Genomic DNA, 22,264 nt, shown 5'->3' on the forward strand with positions numbered 1-22,264 from the left:
GCAGGTTACTTTTTTATTCCTGTCTCACAGGTGAGACAACTGAGGCTTAGGGAGATTAAATAAACTGGCCAAAGTCCATTAGGTGGCAGGACCCGGAATCTGTATGATTCCAGAGCCATTTCTCTTAACCACTCAGCATGATAGAAGGGCTAGGTATTCAGTGACTTACCCTGTTCCCCTTCCTCATGACCCCTCCACATGATCTTCCTTTTGGGCGTCGTGCCATGGGGATGAGAAATAAGGATTATTTTCTCCTCTTCTTTTCTTAACATGGTTCTTCATGTTTGAATGGTCTGGGGTTCACCCTGTTCTGTCTCCTACATAAGAGCATCCTAGTAAAAGAATAAGACATAATGTCAGTCATATCGTAGGTGTCATAAAGATTAAAAAGCTGGAGTGAGGGGAACTCAGCAGTTAAGTGAAAATTTCCACATTAGGAACGGGGCTTGAACTTTATCCGCCTTTTCATAGCACCAACATGCAGTGGCATTCATGGAGGAGCGTTTTGTAGGGCTGGGAATGCGACATACGGTGATGTAGCTGGGCACGCCCTCCTCGCCTGCCAAACAGCACTGGAGGCGTTTATCTCCTTTGCTCGTTGTTCCTTCATCTGTTCTCTTGTATCGTTTTCTAACCCAGACTTTGTAGACAGCATACAGGATGGGTTTGACCCAGAAGGTCTGGGTTTGAGTCCTGGCTTTGTCCCTCACTATCTGTGTACCTCAAACCTCCATTTCCTCATCTGTAAAATGGGGATAATAATTTCCATCATGAGGTTTAAACATGAATTAGTATGCCAAGTCCTTAGAATAGTCCCTGGTCCCTGGCAAGCATTCAGTCAGGGTCAGCCATGCTGCCATTCGTAGTGCTTAGTCAGTGGTCAGGCCCCTAAGTCCCCCAGGAGCAAACAAATGTCGTAAATTAAAAGCACTTAACATATTATACTTGATATCTTAAAGACCTTAAAAAAACAAGCCCATGAGTCCAGAACTCTTAAGAAGTAGGTAACAGCCAGCAGGGTGTTTTATTCTTTGTGGCCCAGTCGTGAGGTGACTATCTTTACCTTTTGTAAGTAAGATAGTGGACCCTTTCTTATTTCTATTTCTTAAAAAAATTTTACAAAGCAAAATATCTGAGTCTCTCAAGGTGCAGAGCAAGCCTTTGAAGCACATCTCAGGTGTGTGTTCCTCCTCATGGGGGTGGGGGGTGCAGACCATTCATGGTTGGCAACCATTCTTCTGTGGGGAGGGAAATGATCATCTGGACAATGGTGTCATGTGGAAACACCACCCATGGGAGAGAAGGGGTCACTGCGGGCAGGGCTTGGCTGTTTTACAAAGGGTGGTCAGGCGAGGCTTCAGTGAGGTGATATCTGAGCCCAGACATGAAGAGGTGAGGAAGTGTTCGCCTGTGGCCTTGTAGGGCAGGCGGGGAAGGAAGAGGGGACTGTGTTTGAAATGGAATGAGCAAGAGGGGAAGAGCATGAGGCCAGACAGGGGCGGTTTTCCTCCTTCCTCTGAGGGAGAAGGGAGGAGCTGAAGGCTTCACGCAGAAGAGCAGCGTGGCCTGACTTTCTGCCCTGAAGGGTGCCTGGGTCATGCGGGGCGAGGGCACGCACAGGGAGGATACTCAGGAGGCTGTCCTGATGAACAGGATGCTGGTGCAGACCGGGGCGGTGAGGATGGAGATGGAGGGAAGCGGGGGCTTCTGGCTGTGTCCTAAGGGTGGAGCGGGGAGGATTTGCCGATAGACTGGCCGTGCGGTAGGAGAGGAAGACAGACATCAGGGACGACTGAGGCACTCCGCGTGAGCAGTGGAAGAAGGGAGCGCCAGAGTTTCCCCAGGGCCTCGGGCGGGTGGTGAAAGCCGGAAAGTGGTTCCTCCTGACTTTCTCACCATCGCATTTAACTGGGCTGTTCCATCCCTCCCCCACCTGCATCATCGTCAGGTTTGGGTGCTTGTTAACATGCAGATTCCTGGGCCCCACCCAGATGTACCGAATCAGAATTATTGGGGGTGAAGGCTGAGAAACTGCCTTTTTCCAGATGATCCACACACTGCTCATTTTGAGAGCTCCTGCCCTGTGGGATGCACTAGGCATAGAACTTAGCTTTCTCCAGAGGAGCCTTCCTTTGTCTGGCTGGCTCCCTAGCCCAGATCTTGGCCCCTGTGTTTATAACTTCCCCAGTCCCTTGCCAGGCCCCCCAAGACTTCTCTGTGAAACAGACGTGTCCTATACCGTATCACCTGTGTCTTTCAGCATCTTTGCTTTGCCCCTGGATGCTTTTCAGATGAGGTCTTAGGTTTTGATCTGTTGCTTTGGGTAGAAGCCTGAGTAATGTGAACAGCAGGCGGATTTATAATCTCTGAATTGTAGAGTTTCACACCTACAAGGAACCTGTGAGGGCATTTTTTTTCCAGTTGAAACTAAAGCCTCAGAAAGAGAAGTCGTTCTGTGGTTTGACCCCACCGCAACGCAGCTAGTTGCCCTTGCCTGGAAAAACATATGATCTGATCATGTTGCCTCAGAATCTTTGGCCTTCCAGCCCTCTGTAAAAAATTTTCACCCCCCACCAAGCTGTCTTGCCACATCTCAATAGCTGCTTTTGTTTTTAATTTAAGAAAATTGTTACATGCTTTGCATTGAGCATCCATCTCTAACTCCTCAGTATTTTAGTCTCCACACCTCTGAGTTCTGTTTTAGGGAAATGAGGGGCTTTATGTAAACTACTGAAAGCCCTTATTTTGTTTTCTAATTCTGCAAGGCAGTGTTGGCTCCAGAAAGGGAAGCTTTACAACGCCAGAAGTGAGCTTAGAGGTGGTGTCAGCCCACCCACTGTGCCCAGAGCCCAGCTTTTCAAATCCTGCTGCTTGATAAATACTGTGCTAATGGATTTTGGCCCTGTCCCCTTGATTAAACAGATAACAAATGGATACTTTAATAACTTTGTGATAATAAGGGTCATTCACCTGGTGGTGCAGCAGCCTCTGCTGAGGGATTTCATGTTGGGATTATTTTATTATGATGGAAGAATTATTTGCTTTATGAAGGGCACCTATTTCATCACAATTATGAAACTTCCTCTCCCCTACAAACATCTTTAATGGTTCTCTCTGAACAGTCTGTTTCCTGGTTTTAATTCTGAGAAATCAGATATTAAGGAATGGGTGGAATAAAGGAAAATACGTCGTCAGCATCATGGCTGTCATCATTCTGTCATCACCGCTGTTGGCATGATGGTCATCCTCAGCGTCATCAGCAACGACATCACTGCCGTTCATTGAGTTACCTCGTTCTCCATGTGCTCATCTCAGGTGGTCGTCCTAACAGCTCTGTGTCAGGCAGGTATGACTTTCCTCGTTTTATGGACTGTGAGGAACATGCTCCCTGGTCCAAACTCAGGAAGCAGACAGAGACAAAGAGAATCATGGAGTGAGGCTTTAAGGGCAGTCTTGCAAGGTCGGGTGTGTGGTGAGCAGGCAACTCAGGGGGTTACAACAAGCAGTTTATTCCTTAGCACGTGCGTCCCTCCCCTGGTTCCTCACTGGCTGAATACTACGGGGATCACACTCTTTACCGGACGTCGCCTAAGCCAGTTATATCCATATTAGGCTTTTTGTACATTTGTCTTCATTTTATTGGCTGTTTCAAAACTTCTTTTTCCCCAAATACACACAGCCTGTTCTTCCTCAGTTTCCTTTCCCCTCCCTGCGTGAACAACTTCCTGGTATGTACTTTGTCACATGGGCTTTTGGTTAATATGTTAATTCCCCTGGGAATAAATCATTTAGTTTTATGCCATTTCTAACATGCATGGCACTCCTGGAGTTCAGAAAAGTGAACTTCCTTGTCCAAAGCCATCAAAGTCTCTCTGGAAAAATGGAATTTCTGGCACCATGTTCCCTGACAACTAAATCCCACCTGGTGATGTGGATCACAACTCCTGTGCCAACTAGGGTTGGTGCTACCCATCTCAGAGGTTCCCGAGGCACATAGAGCAGCCAGAACTGCCCCACTGTGTAGATCTAACTAATAAATAATCGATTAACTTTGATGGCTCTAATGGGGCTGACCACCTCTCTGTCAAAATAGGAAGACAGAACTCCATCTCACTTGGTATGGGATGTAACCTCTTCCTGAGGTGGAATTACTGCCCAGAGAATCTGGTGCCAGGATGCCCAATTCTCCCTCATTTTTTATAATAGCACCAAAAGCTGGTATTACGCGATGTTTGCAGCAAATAGATCTCCAGGGTTTGCACTTTGAAGTGAGGCTGTCTGCTCCTTCGGGCTGGGCGATTGGAGTTCGGGCTTTGCAGCCCTTTCTTCTTTTGATGATTCTGTCAAGACAGACTTCATATCCCTCCTTCCTTTTCTCCTTGAATCCCTCTCTGCTTGTCCTTCTGTTGGTTCCAAAGTCTGTATCCACCAAGGAAAGTAGTTAAAAAAAATCAAAGCAAATAGCCTCCATCCACCCACACAAGAGATGAACTAAAATTTATTTTTGTTCATTCTTCAGTGCTGCAAGTTACTTATGTGGATAGTGATAACTTCCCCGATGAATCCTATAAAGATGTACCTCCTGGCCTGTTTCTCCCAAAGATCCAGGTGATATTTTGCATTCACAGGAGGTAGGAGAAGAGCCAAAGCCAATTTTAGGTTGGTTTTGGAGCTATTGCCACACGCTGACTCATTTACCTCTTTGGTCTTCCCTGCTTGTCCATTATGGAGAGTTCCCATCAAAGCCCAGTCCTTAAAGGTGCATCTTCCGGGTTGACATGTCAGCAAGCTGCCCTGTGCAGTGAGGTGCCGTTGCGGGGATTATGGGGAATAAGAAGCTCAAGTGTCTGAGTGCTGTAGAACTGAATAAATACAAGGAAGAGATTTTTCAGAGCTGTTATTGATTGGATGCTGAGGAGTTATTAAGTTCTAAGAATTGCTTATTACACCACTTGGGCCAAGATTAAAGAGGAGTTAAGCCGTGGATATCCACCGGGAGCCATTTCTGCAGTTTAGAGCCCTCTGCTGAAGCCCTTTCCCTCCCCAGCAATCCTCTCTCCTCTCCCCGCCCCCATTCCAGGTTGTCTGAGATAAGATGCTATCAGGACATTTTCCAAGTTAGTTTATCTCTCTTAATTGAACACCTCTTGGAGCCCCACGTGGAATGTCTTTATTGAATCATGCATTTCCCCAAGTTAAAGCAAACCGTATTCCAAGAGAAAAGAGCAGTGTAATTATTTCATGAGGATCTGAGAACAAGCAGACTTGGGATGTAAAGAGCATCCTTTTGGGCTGATTGACTCTGTAGCTAAAAACATTCACTTTTTGCAGCTAAGTAAGTCAGAGCTCTCCTTCAGATTGGGAGTGTTGGGGAGGCAGGGACCTGTCTTGGGTACAGGCTTCCCCCAACACTGCTGTGTTATAACAGTGAGAGGCGTCACCACCTTGAATTTCAGTGGGGAAAAATGGTCCATGTATGTATCCCTGTAATTAGCACTCATGAGCTCTTTACTCATTCTCACTCCCAAATGAATCACCAGGCGACCATGCCTTGCCCATGGAAAGTGCTCCATAAATGGTTCTAATGGCTGTTCTGTTACTATAGGGTTTCTGTCCCTTGGGGCTAGGGGTGGCTTGGAATTCATCACTTTTCAGATTTCAGAAAGTCTGTGAGGAGCCTATAGTACACGTTGATCACACCTCCAGTGGGACACTGGGCAGCGCTCCGTAGTCACACACACACTAATATTTCTGCAAAAAGCCAATCTCTGCACTAAGTGGGGTAAAAAATATTGTTAGACTGATGAATGGCTCTTCTTGAGGTCAAAAACAGTCAGTCCAGTTGAATATTGGAGATTTCTTTTGGTTTAACCTAACATAAAGAGTCTTGTATTAGGTCAGGGAAGCTATTACCACCAGGTAGATCTAAGTTAGGTTTAAGCAGAACATTTTGGTTTTGGTATTTCTGACCTGAGGTTCTACTTACTTGCCTTCATTTTGTCAGAAGGCATGTTGGCCTCTGCTCTTTCTGGATGGTGTGTGTGTGTGTGTGTGTGTGTGTGTGTGTGTGTGTGTGTGTGTGTGTGTGTGTGTGTGTGTGTGTGTGTGTGTGTGTGTGTGTGTGTGTGTGTGTGTGTGTGTGTGTGTGTGTGTGTGTGTGTGTGTGTGTGTGTGTGTGTGTGTGTGTGTGTGTGTGTGTGTGTAAATGTAGAGGAGAGGATGGGTGGGAGAGAGATCTGTTTCTGCTCCCTCATTCTTCCTGCATCTCAAAAAGGACCTTGGACCCCAAGCCCCACCAGGAAAACCCCATCCATGGACTGACATTTAGAAGTTTATTGACTAGAATGAAAGAATTGTCAATTTCAAAACGTGAAAGCCACTGGGAGATCAGGTGCTTTCTGCAAACATTCCTGCCTAGCGACTCCTGGCATGGGGGAAAAAAAAAAAAGAAAGAAAGAAAGAAAAGGCTGCCTTGTTGTTTTATTAATTTAGTTCTGACAGCTGTTAGTTCTGAGGCCTTCAAGGTTTTCAGCAGATATTAAACAAATCCTCAGGAACCCCTCTGTGAAGCACCAATAATGAACCATGTAGGAAATGAAGGTTAAATGAAAATAAAAATTCCACAGGACTGGTTGTTTCCACCCCTTCAGCCCCAGAAGTCCAAGTGCACAGAGCCGCACACCCCAAATTCTCCAACATGGTCAAAACAGAATCTGCCATCTTCTCCCCACCCTGCACTTCCACAGGGAATCCCCGGCCCAGGGAACGGCACAACCGGCTGCCCAGATGCTCCCACAGAAGCCCTTGATTCGTATTTCCCTCACCCCGCTCATTGCCTTAAAGCCCTCCTCTCCTAGGTAATCCATGCTGAACACTTTCTCCACCATCTCTTCCAGCCCATCCACTTCCCAGCATCTTGGATTTTTGGGTTTCCCTTGCATCCCCCTACTTTGCTCCTCCAGTCCACTCCTGCACCCCTAAAATCCAGATGGTCTTTTCAAATACACATCTAGCTGACCTTCCTCAAAAATCCCTGTTGCTCTCCAAGAAAGGTCAGAATTCTTAGCATGCCCTTTAAGACCCAAATCATCTGTCCTGCCCGCTTCTCCAGCCAGCTCTTCCTGTTGCTGTACTCCAGTGACAAGTTCGGTTTATAGAGTGCCAGCCCAGGGCCTTTGCCCGAACTGCTCCCTCTGCCAGGGTTGCCTCTAGCCCCACTTCTTCTGTCCACTCCTGTCATTCTTCGGATCTGGATGCACCAGGGCGATCTCATAGCACCCTGAGCTTTTCCTTTCATGGTGCTTATCACCCTGATAACTCCCCAGTTAATTCTGCAATTACCTGCTTAGCATCTCCCACATGAGACTCTAAGCTCTGAGAGGGCAGGGTCCCTGCCTCTTTCTTTTGCAACCGTCTCCCCGGTCTAGCGCAGTGATGGTGCGTGGGGTCCCCACTAATGGGTGGGTGAGGGTTGCGCCTGGAGAGGCAGTGAGGGCAGGCTTGCTTTTCTGGGTTCCTGAGCTGCGGCTGAGTTGATTCCACTCTTCCAGGTGCAGCTGCAGGGTCTGATTGGTAATGGAGCTTGTGGGGAAACACCCAGCTGCTTGGGCCTCAGCTCTGCCTGGCGCCGTGTCTCTGGGATAAGCTCCGACCGAGCTTCTCGAGGACTGGGAGAAGTGGCCCCCTCCCCCTGTGGTGATGCAGACTTCCCCACTTAATCACCCGGGCTACTGGGATGCTGCTGGACACCAGCCGCCAGCAGGGCAGGCATCAGACCAAGGCCGGGACTGCTCGGCTGAGTGGCTTCCTCCAGCTGGTCCTGCTTCAACACTTGTTATTCTTCTCGGGAGGCTTTTAGCTTCCAAACATCTGCTCTCTGTGGGTTTTGAGCTCCCCACGCATGCCATCTTTGGGGAGTGGTTGGAAACTTACCTTCCATGGTGTCTGGTAAGGCCTTGGCTGTGCTCATAGGGTGGTGCCTCCCGCTTACCGCTGACCAGGGGATGGGGACAAATACACTCAGGCGTAATTAAAGGCAGACTGGTGGGATTACAGCCAAGCGCGCCCCAGAGGCAAGAAGCTGTTCGGCAGATGGCATTACATCTATGCCATGACCATCTTAATGGTCCCGTTCCTCAGATGGCAGAGCTTGGAGAGATACACTGAGACAGGTTCTTCCCAGGCACTTCCCAGTCTCCCAGCAGGTGAGGACGGGCCAGGGCTCTCCCAGAAGGGGTCAAGTGAGGGGCATTTCCCTTCATCTCACCCCTTCCTCTGAGGAGGTTTGCAGGCTGTGATGAATCAAGGCATGTTAGTGTGGGCAGGGCTGAGGTGGTTTTTCAATAAGACAGGAAGGGTTGTCTGTCTTCCTAGGTTCAGTGCAAATCCCCACACTAATAACCCTCAGAGACTATGCCTGACCAGATCCACAGAAGGACAGGGAAGGGCTGTCCTGGACTCATATTTGCATTTTTCTGACAAAAATGAAAGTAGGAGCTACAGCATTAGCCTGCTTAAAACCACCGCCAGGTCAGACCAAGCACTCTTATGGACCAGGCACTGTGCTAGGTTCTTTGAGGACTGGAAATATGGCTAAGACACAGGTCCTACCTCAAGCACACTGAGGTAGGAGTGTGAGCCATTAGAAAGAATGAGCCGCTTGCATGATGAAGCACTTGTTCACTCAACACATATGGACTGAGTATCTGCTGTGTGTCGGTGGGGGTAGAACAAAGCAACCATCTATGAGACATGGGTGGGACACACAGTTCTGTGGGGGAGACATTCATCCACTTAATAATTATGCAAATAATGCAAATAACTAGTGCAAGTGAATAATCACAAGTTTTAGGAAGTGCCACACATACATCATGCTGCAAGGGTATGTCACAGGGGTTTCTTACCTTGTGTGGGCTTCCCGGAGGAGGTGATGTTTCTCCTGACCTGAAGGATGTGTAGGAGTTCAATAGCAGACTGGAAATAGAGAGCTTTCCAAACCGAGGTGACAGCAGGTGTAGCTGGAGCTCAGTGGGAGGGGGTAAGGCAAGCAGGAAGGAGATGAAGTGAGGCGGAGGGCAGACCACATGCAGGTCCTTGTGGGCTCAGGTAAGGCCTTTGGATGGCTCAGGAACAGAGAGAGGCCACTGGGAGGTGGGAAGCCATGTGAGCTTTGGGAAAGGAACCAAGGACGCTCTAACGCAGACGGGTGAGTGTAGTTGAAAGTAAAACTGAGAAACTCATTTGGAGCTTATGCACGATGCAGGGACTACATTTAAGCAGCAGTTGTTCTGAACAGAAGGTGGCTTCTAATTGCAGTTGTTTGGTATTGAATCCACATTCAAACTTGCAATTATTTCACCGTTAAAAGAGCTGACAGTTCCTTCTCTGCAGGGAGGCAGCCTCGAGGGAGCCCTAATCTCAGGGACTTGGCTTACAGCCGGGCCCCCTAAGTCTCAGACCACACTCTCAGGAAGCTGTTCTTGTTGGCTGGCCATGGAGACGGATGGGGCCTGGGGCACGAGCTAGAGATGGGCTGATGAGGAGGAAGGGCCATCTTAGCAAGGACTTGGGATGCATCTAAGTGCAAAGAGAGGATGCAGCTTAGCAAAACCAGTGTCTCGTCCTCCACACGGAGCAGCGGGAAACATGGACGGCTACCACATGTTGAGGAATGACGTGCTCCTATGAGCCCTGCTCCTGCCCTTAAAGATGAGGAAACCAAGACAGAGAGGTCAAACATGTCAGAGTGAGAGCAGACCAAGGATTTGGACACAGGCTTGTCTGGTCCAGAGCACGTCATCTTAACCTCTGTCTCTGGTGGGCCTGGAAGTTCCTGGAAGAGGCAACCGCCAGTTAAACCCCAAGTGCCTGTTGAGTGATGCAAAGGAAAGAACAGGAGCTAGAGTCAGACAGACTCTATTCCTTATCAGCTGTGTGTCCTTAGTAATTTGTTTACCCTCTCTGGGCCTGTGATCCTCGTAAGTAAGATGAGCTGGTGTCTGTGATACTATTGATAGTCACATTTGCAGAGCACATGCCAAGCTCTATTCTCAGACCTTTACACATAGTAACTCATTTAGCGTCACAACAGCCCTCTGGGAAAGGTGCTATTATTACCCCCATTTTAGCAAAGGAGGAAACGGAGACACAGAGAGGTTATATAACATGCCTGAGGTCACACAGCTTGGCTCCTGAGCCTCAGAGGTTGTTGTCAGGATCAAATGACATGGTTCATATAAACTTTTGGTATGGAATGTCACACACAGAGCAAAAGCCAATACACGGGTGAGCGACATCCACAAATGTTATTTAACCACTCTGGGCCCCCGTTTCCTCTCTGTAAAATGGGATGATAACAGCTACGATTTGTTGGGCTTTTATGAATGTCTCATTTGACGGCCTCCTTCGATAAAGGCTGTTATCCCCATTCTACAGCTGGGAAAGCTGAAGCTCAGGGAGACAGACTGAGCTGTTCAGGGTCATGCACCCACTGCCTGAAGCTGGAATCCTTCACCTCTAGTGCACAGTCCTCTGGCAGGGACCCTCATTCTTCTTAGGGACCTAGCTACAGGATTTTCTCCAGGCTGCCCCGGGCGCCCCTGCTTCCACGGGGTCCAGCCCAAGTCCCTCTAATCAGCCTGCCCAGTGCTCCGTGCTCCAATCCCATTTCTGCATAAATGGCCCGTGATGTCATGTGGGTTACTGACAACTTCTTTCTCAGGATCCCTGAAGAAATCCTGGGCAGATTGGATTAAAAAGCCCTTGTCAGACAACCTGATTTTAGTGTTCTCCCTTGTGATCCCATCCAGGAAGTATTTATTTAACACTTCACTAGTTTTGCCATTCTCCCCGGCTTCATTTTGCAACAGCTCCTATAATAACTCATGTCTCCTTCACCAGCCCCATGCTATTCTCGTCCGTGGAAAAGCTTGAGTGCTGTGTTCAGCATCTCGAGCCAGAACTACGTCCCAGTGTCATCATGCATCACTGATGCCCTCCTTTACCCCCATGCAGCGTCTCCCGGCATTTTTGCAGAGACCTCTGTATGTCCTGTCTTCCCTCAACTTACTATGTCTCTTCCAGAAGTCGCTGCCCCCATGCAAATGGACATTTTTCACGTCCGTAAGTTTCCATACATTTCCTTGTAAGGGCACAATGATGAAGTGTTGATTCTCTCCCAGACTAGTTTTCATAGTCCCTCTCCAGCTTCAATTTTCAAAAACCCCCTTGCACACCAGCAACGCAGGAGAGCTCTTCTCTCCTGGGTGTAAGCTACCCTCAGGTGTCAGACACCATTCCTGGACCATGGATGGGCAAGAGGGCTGTACTTAGCTGTGCCTCACACACTCACGTATGAATGAAATTCTCTCTGCATTGGGGGGACCACAGTTCTTCTCTCGCTCATGCTTGTTCTTGATTCAGTCACTCGGTGACCCCATTGGACATTCTCGATACAGACCCTATTAATTTTAATGGCTTTTGAGATGAATGGAGGAGAATGTTTCTTTTGATTATACAGGTGTGTGTAGAAGTCTGTGGTTTTATATATTTATTTTTATTTGAAAAAAATATGGTCAAAGCACCAAAAGAGGGACAGAGGTCTGGGTCTATTGAGATTGTTTGGTCCTTTTTTTTTTAAATGAGGTAAAATTAACATAAAATTCATCCTTTTTGAAGTGCAAAATTAAGTGGCATTTAGTACATTTACTATATTATGCAGCCATCATATGTATATGAATATATGGTCCCAAATATATTGATATTCCCCCAAACAAAACACTGTATCCATTAAACAATTATTCCCTTTTCCTCTTCTCCCAGCCCCTCAAACCCACTAATCTTTCTGTCTCTACAGATTGGCCTGTTACAGATATTTCATGCCAGCAAACTCACACAATATGTGGCCTTTTGTATCTGGCTTATTTCACTTCATACATTGTGCTCAAGGTTCCCCGTGTTGTAGTGTGCATCACAGCTTCATTCCTCTTCACGGCTGAACCACGTTCCCTTGCATGGACGGACCACGTTTTGCCTACCCATTCATCCATCGACGGACACTTGGGTTGTTTCCACCTTTGGTCTCTGTTGGCATTTTTAAACTTTGCAGACATTGTTCTGGATCTATGGCTGCCCTCTGCACTTGTGTGTGTGTGTGTGTGTGTGTGTGAGAATAGCCTCTGTCTTGATATTCTTCACAGGCTCCTCTTTGGAGAGAGCAGTTGGAGGTGTAGGAGCTGCCTTGCTAAAGGAGAACTATAGGATCTCACAACAGGGAGTCTGGCATGGCCCTTGGGGACGGCCTGCCCGCACCCTCGGGGTGACCTCGGTTCCTCAAGAGACAGCTCCCTCCAGGGCCACTGCGGCATTTACTTGGGACTCAGCCTGGTGCTTCCCAGCCTGGCCGCACCCTGGCCGCACCTGGGGAGATTTAAGAATCACCGAAACTCCTGCTTCACCTCCAGCGAGTCTAACTTAATTTGTGTTGGGCCAGGTCAGGTCCTGGCATCTTTTGTTTTGTGTTTTGAGTGGGTTGAGTGGTGGCCCCCAAAACATATGTCCAAGTCCTAACCCCCAGAAGAAGCCAAGATGAAAAGCTCTGCAGAGGGGCCGAGACGTGCCCTCTTGGTTGTTGTCTGTAACACACATGACGGAGCTGTCTATAGTGTGAGACATTATAGGTGGGAAGGTAAAATGGTGCAGCCTCCTTGGGAAACAGTGTGGGGGCTCCTCAACAATTGGACGTGGAGTTACCGTAGAACCCAGCAGCGCCTATATTCACTCCTAGGTTTACACCCAAGAGAAATGAAAGCATATGTCCACATAAAAACACTTACACAAATGTTTAAAGCAGCATTATTCATAATGGCCAAAAGGTGGAATCAAATGTCCATCAACAAATTACTGGATAAATGAAATGCGGTCTATCCACACAATGTAATATTTGCCAGCCATTAAAGAAGTTCGGATACATGGCACAAAACTTGGATCAACCATGACAACTTTATGTTGGTCACAAAACACCACATATTGTATGACTCCATTTATATGAAATGCCCAGAATAGGCAACTTGATAGAGACACGAGATTCACGGTTGCCTGGGACTGGCGGATGTGGGAAGGTAGGGAGCGATGACCAAAGATATGGAGTTTCTTCAAAACTGAAGGAACAAAACAGCAGCAGACTCGTAGACCCCAAGAAGGGACTAGAGGTTACCAAGGGGAAGGGAGGGAGGGGACAGAGGGGGAAGGGGATGGAGGGGGTATTATGATTAGTACACATGGTGTGGGGGGATCACGGGGAAGGCAGTGTAGCACAGAGAAGGCAAGTAGTGACTGTGACATCTCACTACACTGATGGGCAGTGACTGCAGTAGGGTGTGGGGAGGGACTCGATAATGTGGGCGAATGTAGTAAGCACATTGTTTTTAATGTGAAACTTCATAAGAGTGTATACCAATAATACCTTAATAAATAAAATATGGGGTTTCCTTTTGAGATGATGAAATGTTCTAAAAATGACTGTGGTGATGGCTGTATGAATCTGTGAATATGCTGAAGGCCATTGATGGTACACTTTGAGTATCATGTTATGTGGGTTGTATCTCAGTGAAAAAAGTGATGGGGAACTGTGGCACAGAACACAAGCCCTGCCTTCCCAGCTCCTGCCACTTAACTAGTTGTGCAAGCACATATCGAAGCACACAGTAAAGGCTCAATTAACTGTAGATTTGCTTTTCTAGCATTATCTTTTAGGAGGTCCGAGCACTTCCTCTGTCCCTGCATCAGGGTTGGTCTGATGTGTCAGGTGTGGTCTGTGTGGTGTCTCCCTGACCAAGTGTCGTGTTTAAGGACTACAGTCCAATCCATCCCCACATAAATGACGGGCAGCATTCTGTGGTGTTCTGGTGACATGGGTCGATTTATACTTGGAGGCAATCCTGGTGGTGTAGAGAATGGACTGTAGGGGAGAGAGAAGGGAGTCCAGAAGCCCTTGGTGGAAGCACTGTAATGAATGTGATCTCAGTCAGGCACGAGCACTGGGGATACCCAAGTTGGACAGACATCTCACGAACAGGGTGGTAGAGCCGACTGGGTGGGCAGGTGGGAATACGGAGCTGGCGTTTGCAGAAGTGAAGAGAGGGTGGTTTGGGGCCACCTGGATGTCATGGCCTTGGAGGGGCACCTGGATGTCGTTGAAAACTGAATCCTCCGTCAGGGCACAGGTCAGGTGAGGCCAGGTGATCTGTATGAGGAGGAACTCTATGTGATGAGAGAGATCTCAAAGACGGTCCCTGACTCCTGGGACCTGGTCTGCCCTTGAGAAGCTCCCGGCCGCATTCTGTGACCTCTTCATGGGTGTGTCTGTGGCGTGATGGCAGAGGGAACAGGAACGTGCAGTGGAAATGCCTCCGTCACCCACGGGGTTTGTGTGAGAGTGTCATGTGTGCTGTGACCCCCGTCTAAGGTTCTGGGGTTTATGTGGTGCCATCTCCACCAGGGGTCCAGAAAAAACAAAAGGCAGCGCTGCCCTTTGGATGCAGAGGTTCCGACGTTCAGACCTGGAGCTGCCTCGTCTTGGCGGCCGAGTCACCGACCTCCCCCAAGTCCAGATAACTCATCTGTTGGAGGAGGAGATAGTTCCCTCTTTCTAGAGGTAGTGACTCCATCACTTCCATCTTCTTGGTGAAGAAACTTGGGGACTCAGAGTTAAGTACCTTGTCCAAAGTCGTGCAGCTCCACAGTGGGAGGAAGGTGGTTTGGACGCCCGCACGCAGACTCCAGAGCCTGTTTCCTTAACTGCTACACTGCCCTGTCTCTTGATGAGGGGTGGCCGCATAACAGGCCGGCTAGGCCCACGCTCCAAGGTGTCTAAACTGTGACAGAGTTCACAATGGACTGGATAGAAGAGCCCTTTCTGATCAGCCACGCCTCTTCTTAAGTAATTTTACAGATGCAGACTCTGACGCTCAGAGAGGTTAAATAACTTTCCTACAGTCACAGAGCAAATCAGTCAGACTACTGCCTTGACCCCAACTCTACCTGACCCATACTACAGCTCTTCTGCTCCCCTGCCCTAGCCTGCAGGGAGTCACTTTGCCTAGCCTCATTAACCCTATCCTTTCCAAATGCACTCTCAGTACTACTGGGCCATGGGGCCGGGGTCTGCCCTGGTGCTGCTTGGACTGACGCAAAGCGCAATTTTCCGTAGCTGCGTATTGATGCCGCAGACAACAGCCTAGCGATCCAGAGGAGTCTGCATGTTACAAAAAAGGGCAGCAGGTGTTATTTGGGCTAAATTGACCTTGAAATTGATTTCTTTATTTTATGACTTACTGAAAGGAGATTAATACTTTTTTTTTTCCTGCAGTCTGAAACAATTTACATGGTAATAGAAGGCATAGTCAGTCAAATAAATTGCTGGAAGTGGTCGTGTTCCAAAGGGGGGAAAAAAAAATACGGAGCTTACTCACATTGATTTCTTTGCCTTAGGGAGAAGCAGAGATTTTAACATCTGGGAATAGGGAGCTAAATTTTATCTCTCATTTTAAAAGCAGAGGACTGAAGAGCTTAATCTGACATTTACACGGAATTTTCTGTGTTGGGGGAAACAAGGGAGCCCGAGTTCCTTGCTGAAGGTTAACTGGTGCTTTCTCGCAAGGGCTCTGGGTGGTTAGACCTGCGGCCCAGATGACATTTTCAGACGATGGTCTTTGGGAAAGTGGCTGCCTCCCTGCCTCACTGCTGGGCCCTGGCAGGGAAATGCGGGTGGTGTGAGGCTCGTGACATATACCGTGCCAGGGTCAGGTTGCTGAAGAAACGTATGAACAAAGACCCTGCTCCCAGATTTCTGGGCTTTGCATTGTGGCTACCCCACCCAGAGACGGGATTTGATTTCAGCTGGTGGGTCGGCACGTGCATATTGGTAGCATTCCTGAATGTGCTGGGATGGATCCTGAGACTGTAACTCCAGCCTCGGCAGGAAGTTTCGGTGCTTGATTAGTACTGCTTGTTCTGGGACTGCTATGGGTGAGTGTAGCACGTGTGTCACATATTTGAATTTCCTGGTCAAAACCATTAAAATACTTCCCCTAATGCCAACATTTCTGCATTCAGACCACACTGACAGGGATCGTGTCCTCTAAAGTGGCCCCAAATTATCCGCCACATTGTGTAGACCAGGTTTTTTCAGAAAATGTCAAGAAATGAATCTCTACCTGAAGGGCTCTGCTAGTGCTACAATATGTTACTCCCTTTAACTGTTTTCTTTTCAAGAAAAAATGAGAATTTGAAGGTAGAATAAAAATTTTAAATCAATAATACATGCTCAGAGTTTATGATCCAGACTCGGTAAAATCCCTGCTTCCCTCCTACCCCATTTAGAATTAGTTCAGCCAGTAAGTTCCTCTGTCCAAAAATCAGTCTTTGTTTTTTTTAACCTGTTTCTTATCTATCTTCCAGAGACTTCACTGCATATACTACATATGCACATCATCTTAGAACAGGGAACAGATTATGGGGCGCTGTATACATCACTCTGCATTTCACTGTTTTTCCCCGTTGCTCCATATTGAGCTGTCTCTTTGTCTTCCCCGAGGATGTCTGGGTGCACTGTAACTGACTTGGTTGATCTCTGAATAATGGAAACTTATGTGCTCCAAATATTTTGTAGTTACCAAAAAAAAAAAAAATGTTCAGTGAATATCCTGGGCATTGGTCATTTTCCACATGTGCGACATTCTATAGCAGAAATTCCAAGAAATGGACTTGCTAGTTCAAATATTATCAACTTTTAAAACATTGACTAATGTATAATTTCACTATGAATAAGAGTATGTTTCTCTACACTCTTACCACCTCAGTACTTTGTTCAACTTTCACCTTTAGCAATCTTAGTAAAAAATAATATACCACTTAATTTGTTTTTCTTTCATTATGGGTGAAGTCAAGGATCTCTTATTGTGTAACAGACATTGGCATTGCCCTCTCCTTTGTGAATTGTCTGCATTTAATTTCCTTAGCTCATTTTTTCCTTTGATTTCCTCTCATGTTTTTCTTATTGATTTGGGGGAGTTCTTCTTAAATGTAGGAAATTATCCTTTTGTTCAATGAGCCATAATTTAAAAATTTTGTCCTCTATCTTATGCTTTGTTTATGGTATAATTTTTCATGCAGAAAATTTTGTTACTCAAAATTTTTAGTCATTTGTTTTATAGCTTTTGGGTCATAATGAGAAAGGTCCTCTCTACTACTTTAAGATGATAAAAATCTACATGACTGGATTATGTTATGTTCTCCGTTGCTCCATGAATCAAGGAGTTATTTTGATTTTTTTCTTTGGAAAATGTGGTCTCTTTGGTATGATGGAAATGTCTATTGTCTGTGATCCCTTGGGGGCCATGGTCAGCTCAGCCTCCTCAGCCTACCCATTTCTCTCAGCATCCAGATTTCTCATGGAACATCATACCCTTGTGGTCAGAACATTTCAGGGTGCAGTGGGCCCAGGAAGCCTGGTGGGCATTTAGAGAACCACCTGTCTTTCACGGCTGGAGTCCCAGCAGGTCCTACTGGCTCCATCCCTGGGAACCCACCATGTGCCCAACACCTTTCTGTCCATTGCTTGGGAGGCTTTAATTAGCCGTAGTCTGGTCTTCTGTTAACCTGAAGGATAAATCCTTTAAAGGTCATTTTTATGCAAAGAATGTCGCATTCCAATGCTGCTTACCGCTGCTCTCTGGGAGCGCATACCAGTTCGTGCCAAATCACCCAGGGAGGGGATGCTTGACAGCCCTGCAGGACCCTCTGCTTTGGTCACTGTTTAAACTGGCTCAGTCCTCATTGCTGGTGATTTGCATCCCAGCTTTTGAAAGCTGAAAACTGAGACCCAAGAGGGCAAGAGATCCAGGAGCAGAACGCTGGACCTCCAAGGGGAAGGGTGAGGCCGAGGGATGGGGCAGCTGCACGTGGGGCCAAGGGAAGAGGCAGGCAGCAGTGAGGGAGAGAGGTTAGCATCCCCGTCTGTGACCCAGGAAAAGGGAAGACAGCCAGAACTTCTCTCTCTTCCTTGAAAAACTTTCATTAGGCGGGACCAGCTTGAGTCAGGAGCTGTGGAGGCTTATTGTAGGGACTGGGAGACAAGCAAGGCTTTCTGGAAACTGGAACAGTGTCCGAGAGCCACTGCCCTCCTCCTGTCTCTGAGAGACGCTGTGTCTTACCTCACCTGTGTTCTCTGCCCAGTCTGGCTTAGAACCCATACGTGCACCTCTCTCTCATGGCTTGTAAGGCAAGGGGGGAAGCAGGGTCACAGGGGGTCGGGCGTGGTGTTGGCCGTTCTTTTCAAGATCATCCGGTGATGGTGCTGAAAAGCACGGGGATCTGCCAGCCAGGTGGGTGCGTGCGCCTTTACGGGGCGTGAAAAGGTCTGTGAGTGGCAGGAAGGGCAGAGGAAGCCCTTGGAGGGAGCAGGCTGAGGTGATGCCCCTCGGGCTCCTGGGGGCAAAGGCCCCCTGCAGGCCTGCTAATTAACACGAGGTGGAAGTATGGCCCAGTGAGAGAGAGGCATCCATAAAATGGGGCCAGGAAGGAAGCAAGAAAAATAGCCATCCTCAGGCCACAGGACATCCGTCGCAGCAGAGCGAGCGTGTCTGTCAGCAGTTACCTCTTTGGCAACATCTTCCCCCCCCCTCCCTTCTCTGCACAAAGGAACGGCCCACTGTGGTTCCTGCTCAAGTCCCTGCCTTCATTCCTGTCAGTAAACTGGTGGGGGGTGGGGATAAGGGCGGTTCTCCGAGTAGAGGAAAGAGAGGCACAAACACAATTTTGATCTTCTGGTTGCCAGAGTTTTCCATGACCATAATCTATAGGAAAGCTGCAAAAAGGGAAATAAGAGGAAATTTGTGTCTTAGAGTTAGTTCAGAACCATATATAGAAACAGCCATGTCAGAGCTGTGTGGGTGGCTCGGCGAAAGTCTCGTGGTTACCCCAGGGGGTAGGTAGCTTCTTCCCTCTCAGTTTCTCTCCCTCCCTGTCTCTCTCTAGCTCCTATGGTCTCTGTGTCTCTGTCTGTATCTGTGTGTCTCTCTCCCTCTCTCATGCATGAACGCACGCTCACACACACACACGCCTCTCTTTGCCCAGGAGGTTTAAGGGGTGCCTGCAGGCCAAACCCTAGTGACTTTTGGTTAATGAACATTTGGAGGTTTAGGCACTGCTGGCACTTTTAAGGCGGGGGCAGCTTCCCAGAGTTGGGTGGTGACCGACCATACCGGGCTTCTCCGTGCTGTGCCTCACAGAGAAGCAGACAAAGCCCTCAGAGGGAGCGTGCAGTGTCGGTGATTGACGGCCATCCGGGAACACTGTGGCCCAAGTCCCGCGCTATTGCACCCCTGCTAAGTTGCCCTGGAAGAGTTCTCAGCCTATGTTTCTGCACCTGTAAAACAGGGCTGAGATGGAGACCTGCTTCTAATGTCCTTGGGAGGGATAAAGAATTGGGTGAAGGGCACTAAGCACACAGCATTTTTGCTCCATAAATGGGAGCTGTTACCAGGGTGGAACAGTGGAAGGTCAACCCGACACCCAGTAACACGGCAGCTGGGCTGCTCTGGAGGGGCTACCTGTGTGCTCAGGCTAGAGTGGGGTGCACACTCTCAGAGCAATTTGGACCAGTGTTGCCTGATAGAAACATCAGGAGAGCATATATATGCAATTTAAAATTTTCTACTAGCCACATTAAAAAGTAAAAAGAAGCGGATGAAATTCATTGTAATAATTCATTTTCTTTTAAATATTCATCATATATTTATGTATTTAAGTGTAACACTTTATTTTTATATATCATTACCTATTATCATTTTAACGTGCAATCAATATAAAAGTATTAATGAGATAGTCATATTAATGGTGTATTTCATATTCCTTTTTTCATTAGTGTCTTCAAAATCCAGTGTATAATTTATACTTACTGCACATTTCAATTCAGACTCATCATGTGTGGCTAGTGGCTTTGTACTGGGCAGCGCACGCCTAGACCCCTCGAGGAGAGGGGCAGAGGGACAGAGAGATGCTACTGAGACTCAGGGGTCACCCTCAACTGGTGGTTCTGGGTCAGAACTTTGTCCTCAACTTGGGTCCTCCTACCTACTTTTCTTTTTGTTTTTGCCAGGACTACAAATCTGAAAAGTCAGCCCTGCTTTCCAGTGCCAGGAACAGTCCGCAGGACTCAGCAAGTGGAAGCGTTTTGCTGAACAGACCAGATTCTGAAACTGCCTTTGCCTCCTTCCCAGCCTCCCTGGTCTCCGTCGTCAATCACCAGGATTGGGTGGTACCTGAAACTCATCTTGCTGGAGAGGTAACTGGGTTTGAGGGGAATAAAGCTTCCCAAGCACTCACAGAACTTCCCTGAGGAAACACCTGGGCCAGAGTCTCAGCTGTGGTACATGATATGCAAGCCTGAACACCCCTTTGCAAGACCGAAGGGCCGGGTCTGCTTGCAGAACTCATGTGGGGCAACCGTGACTGGTGCAGGGGCCACGGGTTAGCCTCTTTACTTCTTGATGTGAAGACAGACCCCAGGGTGCTGAGAACATGGGATGGACGTTTGACATTATTTGCTTGCCCCCATGGCAAAGACAGAAATTCTTACTGACTGTCTTGGGGCCCCATATCGTGGTGTTGGACTTGGGGTTCATTAGGGCATATGACTGTGGATGGTTCCAGATGTGGATTTCTGTACACCCCCTGTCTGTCATCCAAGCACACAGTGACAGACACTCCCTGCGCTTATAGTTTCAAAAAACCCTGCTGCCAGCCTCTCTGGGAGACGCTAAGCGTAGGGTACATTCCCAAATCGCAGTCTGTTTGTGTATTGCTGGTGACTGGGAGATAGTAAGGGGGACATAGACTTTGTTGTTGTTTTGTATTCATCATTATATGATTGGCTTTATGATTATCTTTATAACAAGCAGTACCACCTTTCCATTCATGGTAGTGAAATATTAAATTTCTTTTGAAAATATTTCAGAAGAAATTGAAATTTAATTGACTTAAAGAAAAAAGAGTATGGAAATAAGAGTTTGGAAATAATAATAAAGTAGTCATGGGAAGACATTGTGATGGCGATAAGTGAACGGCTGAGAGTAAATTCTTCTATCAAAAGATGTTCGCATGACCTTGGGATGTGCCCACGCGTGTACTTTATGTTTGGCACGCTTCCCTCACTTTGCACCCTGATCTATGCTGATATTCGGTGCAACCTGGGCACTCTGAGGACCCACCTCTTGGCCTCTGTATGTTCCCCCCAAATGACTAATTGCTGGGTCACCCGAAAGAGGTGCTCATTTATGATGCTGAGAGGAGGAAGGAGAGGAGGGGTGCTGGGAGATGCCAACCACACGACCAGAGGTCTTGTCCCGCTTTGCAGCGGACTAAGCATTTTGTCTCTGTGCTCATTCAGTCCCTCAATGAACTGAATGAGTTCAGTGTAAAGTTAAGTGTTGACTCTGTCAGCATTTTGTGGATGAGGTGGACAAAACTCAAGTGAAATAAAGCAATGTGCCCCAGGCCACACAGTCCGGATTTGCCCTCTGATTTACTCTGTTATTGGGGTACAGTCTTGTAGCTTCACACTGTGTCTGCGAAACAGTCTCCCCATTTTGTAGATTTATCTCACAGGTTCTGTGGGTCCAGAATCTGGGAGTGGCTTATGAGGGTAGTTCTGGCTGAGGGTCTCTGATGAACTGGGTCTGCCATCATGTGAAGGCTTGAAGGGGGCTGGACGATCCACGTCTGGGATGATGCACTTATACTGTTATTATTGCTCCTCCCACGTGGTCTTCCCCATAAAGCTGCTTGAGTGTCCTTGTGTCATGGCTGGTGGCTTCCCCTGGGATAAGAAAGCTAAGAGAGAAAGGAAGGTAGGTGTCATGATGCCTTTTATCCTGGGAAGCCATAGGCTGTTACTCTGCTGTACTGTATCTCATGCAGACCGACTTGGATGAAATTGTGGTAGGGGGGTGGGACCACTGGGGGCTGCTCTGGAGGCTGGTCACCACACTTTAGAAAATCTTAGAATGACTGTGTCTTGAACTTCCACACATGATTCTTTCAATCTCACATCAAGTGTAAGAAAAGGAAACATACAGATACTAAACCCATTTTGCAGAGGGGGACATGAAGCGTGGAACAGGAGAGTGACTCATCAGAGTCTTGAAGTTTTTAAAGAGGAGATAGTCGGAAAGTTGGGAGAAAACTGCCCACCTTAAATGCTCAT

The 22,264-nt window shown here is 47.7% G+C and overlaps 1 protein-coding gene across 22 annotated transcripts in view; it reads left to right on the plus strand.

Annotated features, from left to right (window-relative positions):
• RBFOX1 (RNA binding fox-1 homolog 1) overlaps nucleotides 1-22,264 on the plus strand; it is a 1,840,194-nt gene that overhangs the window by 227,534 nt on the left and 1,590,396 nt on the right. For all 22 annotated transcript variants that reach the window (XR_012121954.1, XR_012121955.1, XM_073214708.1 and 19 more), the window contains exon 3: nucleotides 20,159-20,344. Coding sequence is in view for 20 of the 22 variants with exons in the window: in XM_073214708.1 (XP_073070809.1) it covers nucleotides 20,159-20,344 (186 nt within the window). In the remaining 2 variants the exon portion in view is untranslated. The remainder of the gene's footprint in view (nucleotides 1-20,158; nucleotides 20,345-22,264) is intronic.

The sequence above is a fragment of the Manis javanica genome, chromosome 10 (assembly GCF_040802235.1).
Source record: "Manis javanica isolate MJ-LG chromosome 10, MJ_LKY, whole genome shotgun sequence".
Taxonomy (NCBI): domain Eukaryota; kingdom Metazoa; phylum Chordata; class Mammalia; order Pholidota; family Manidae; genus Manis; species Manis javanica.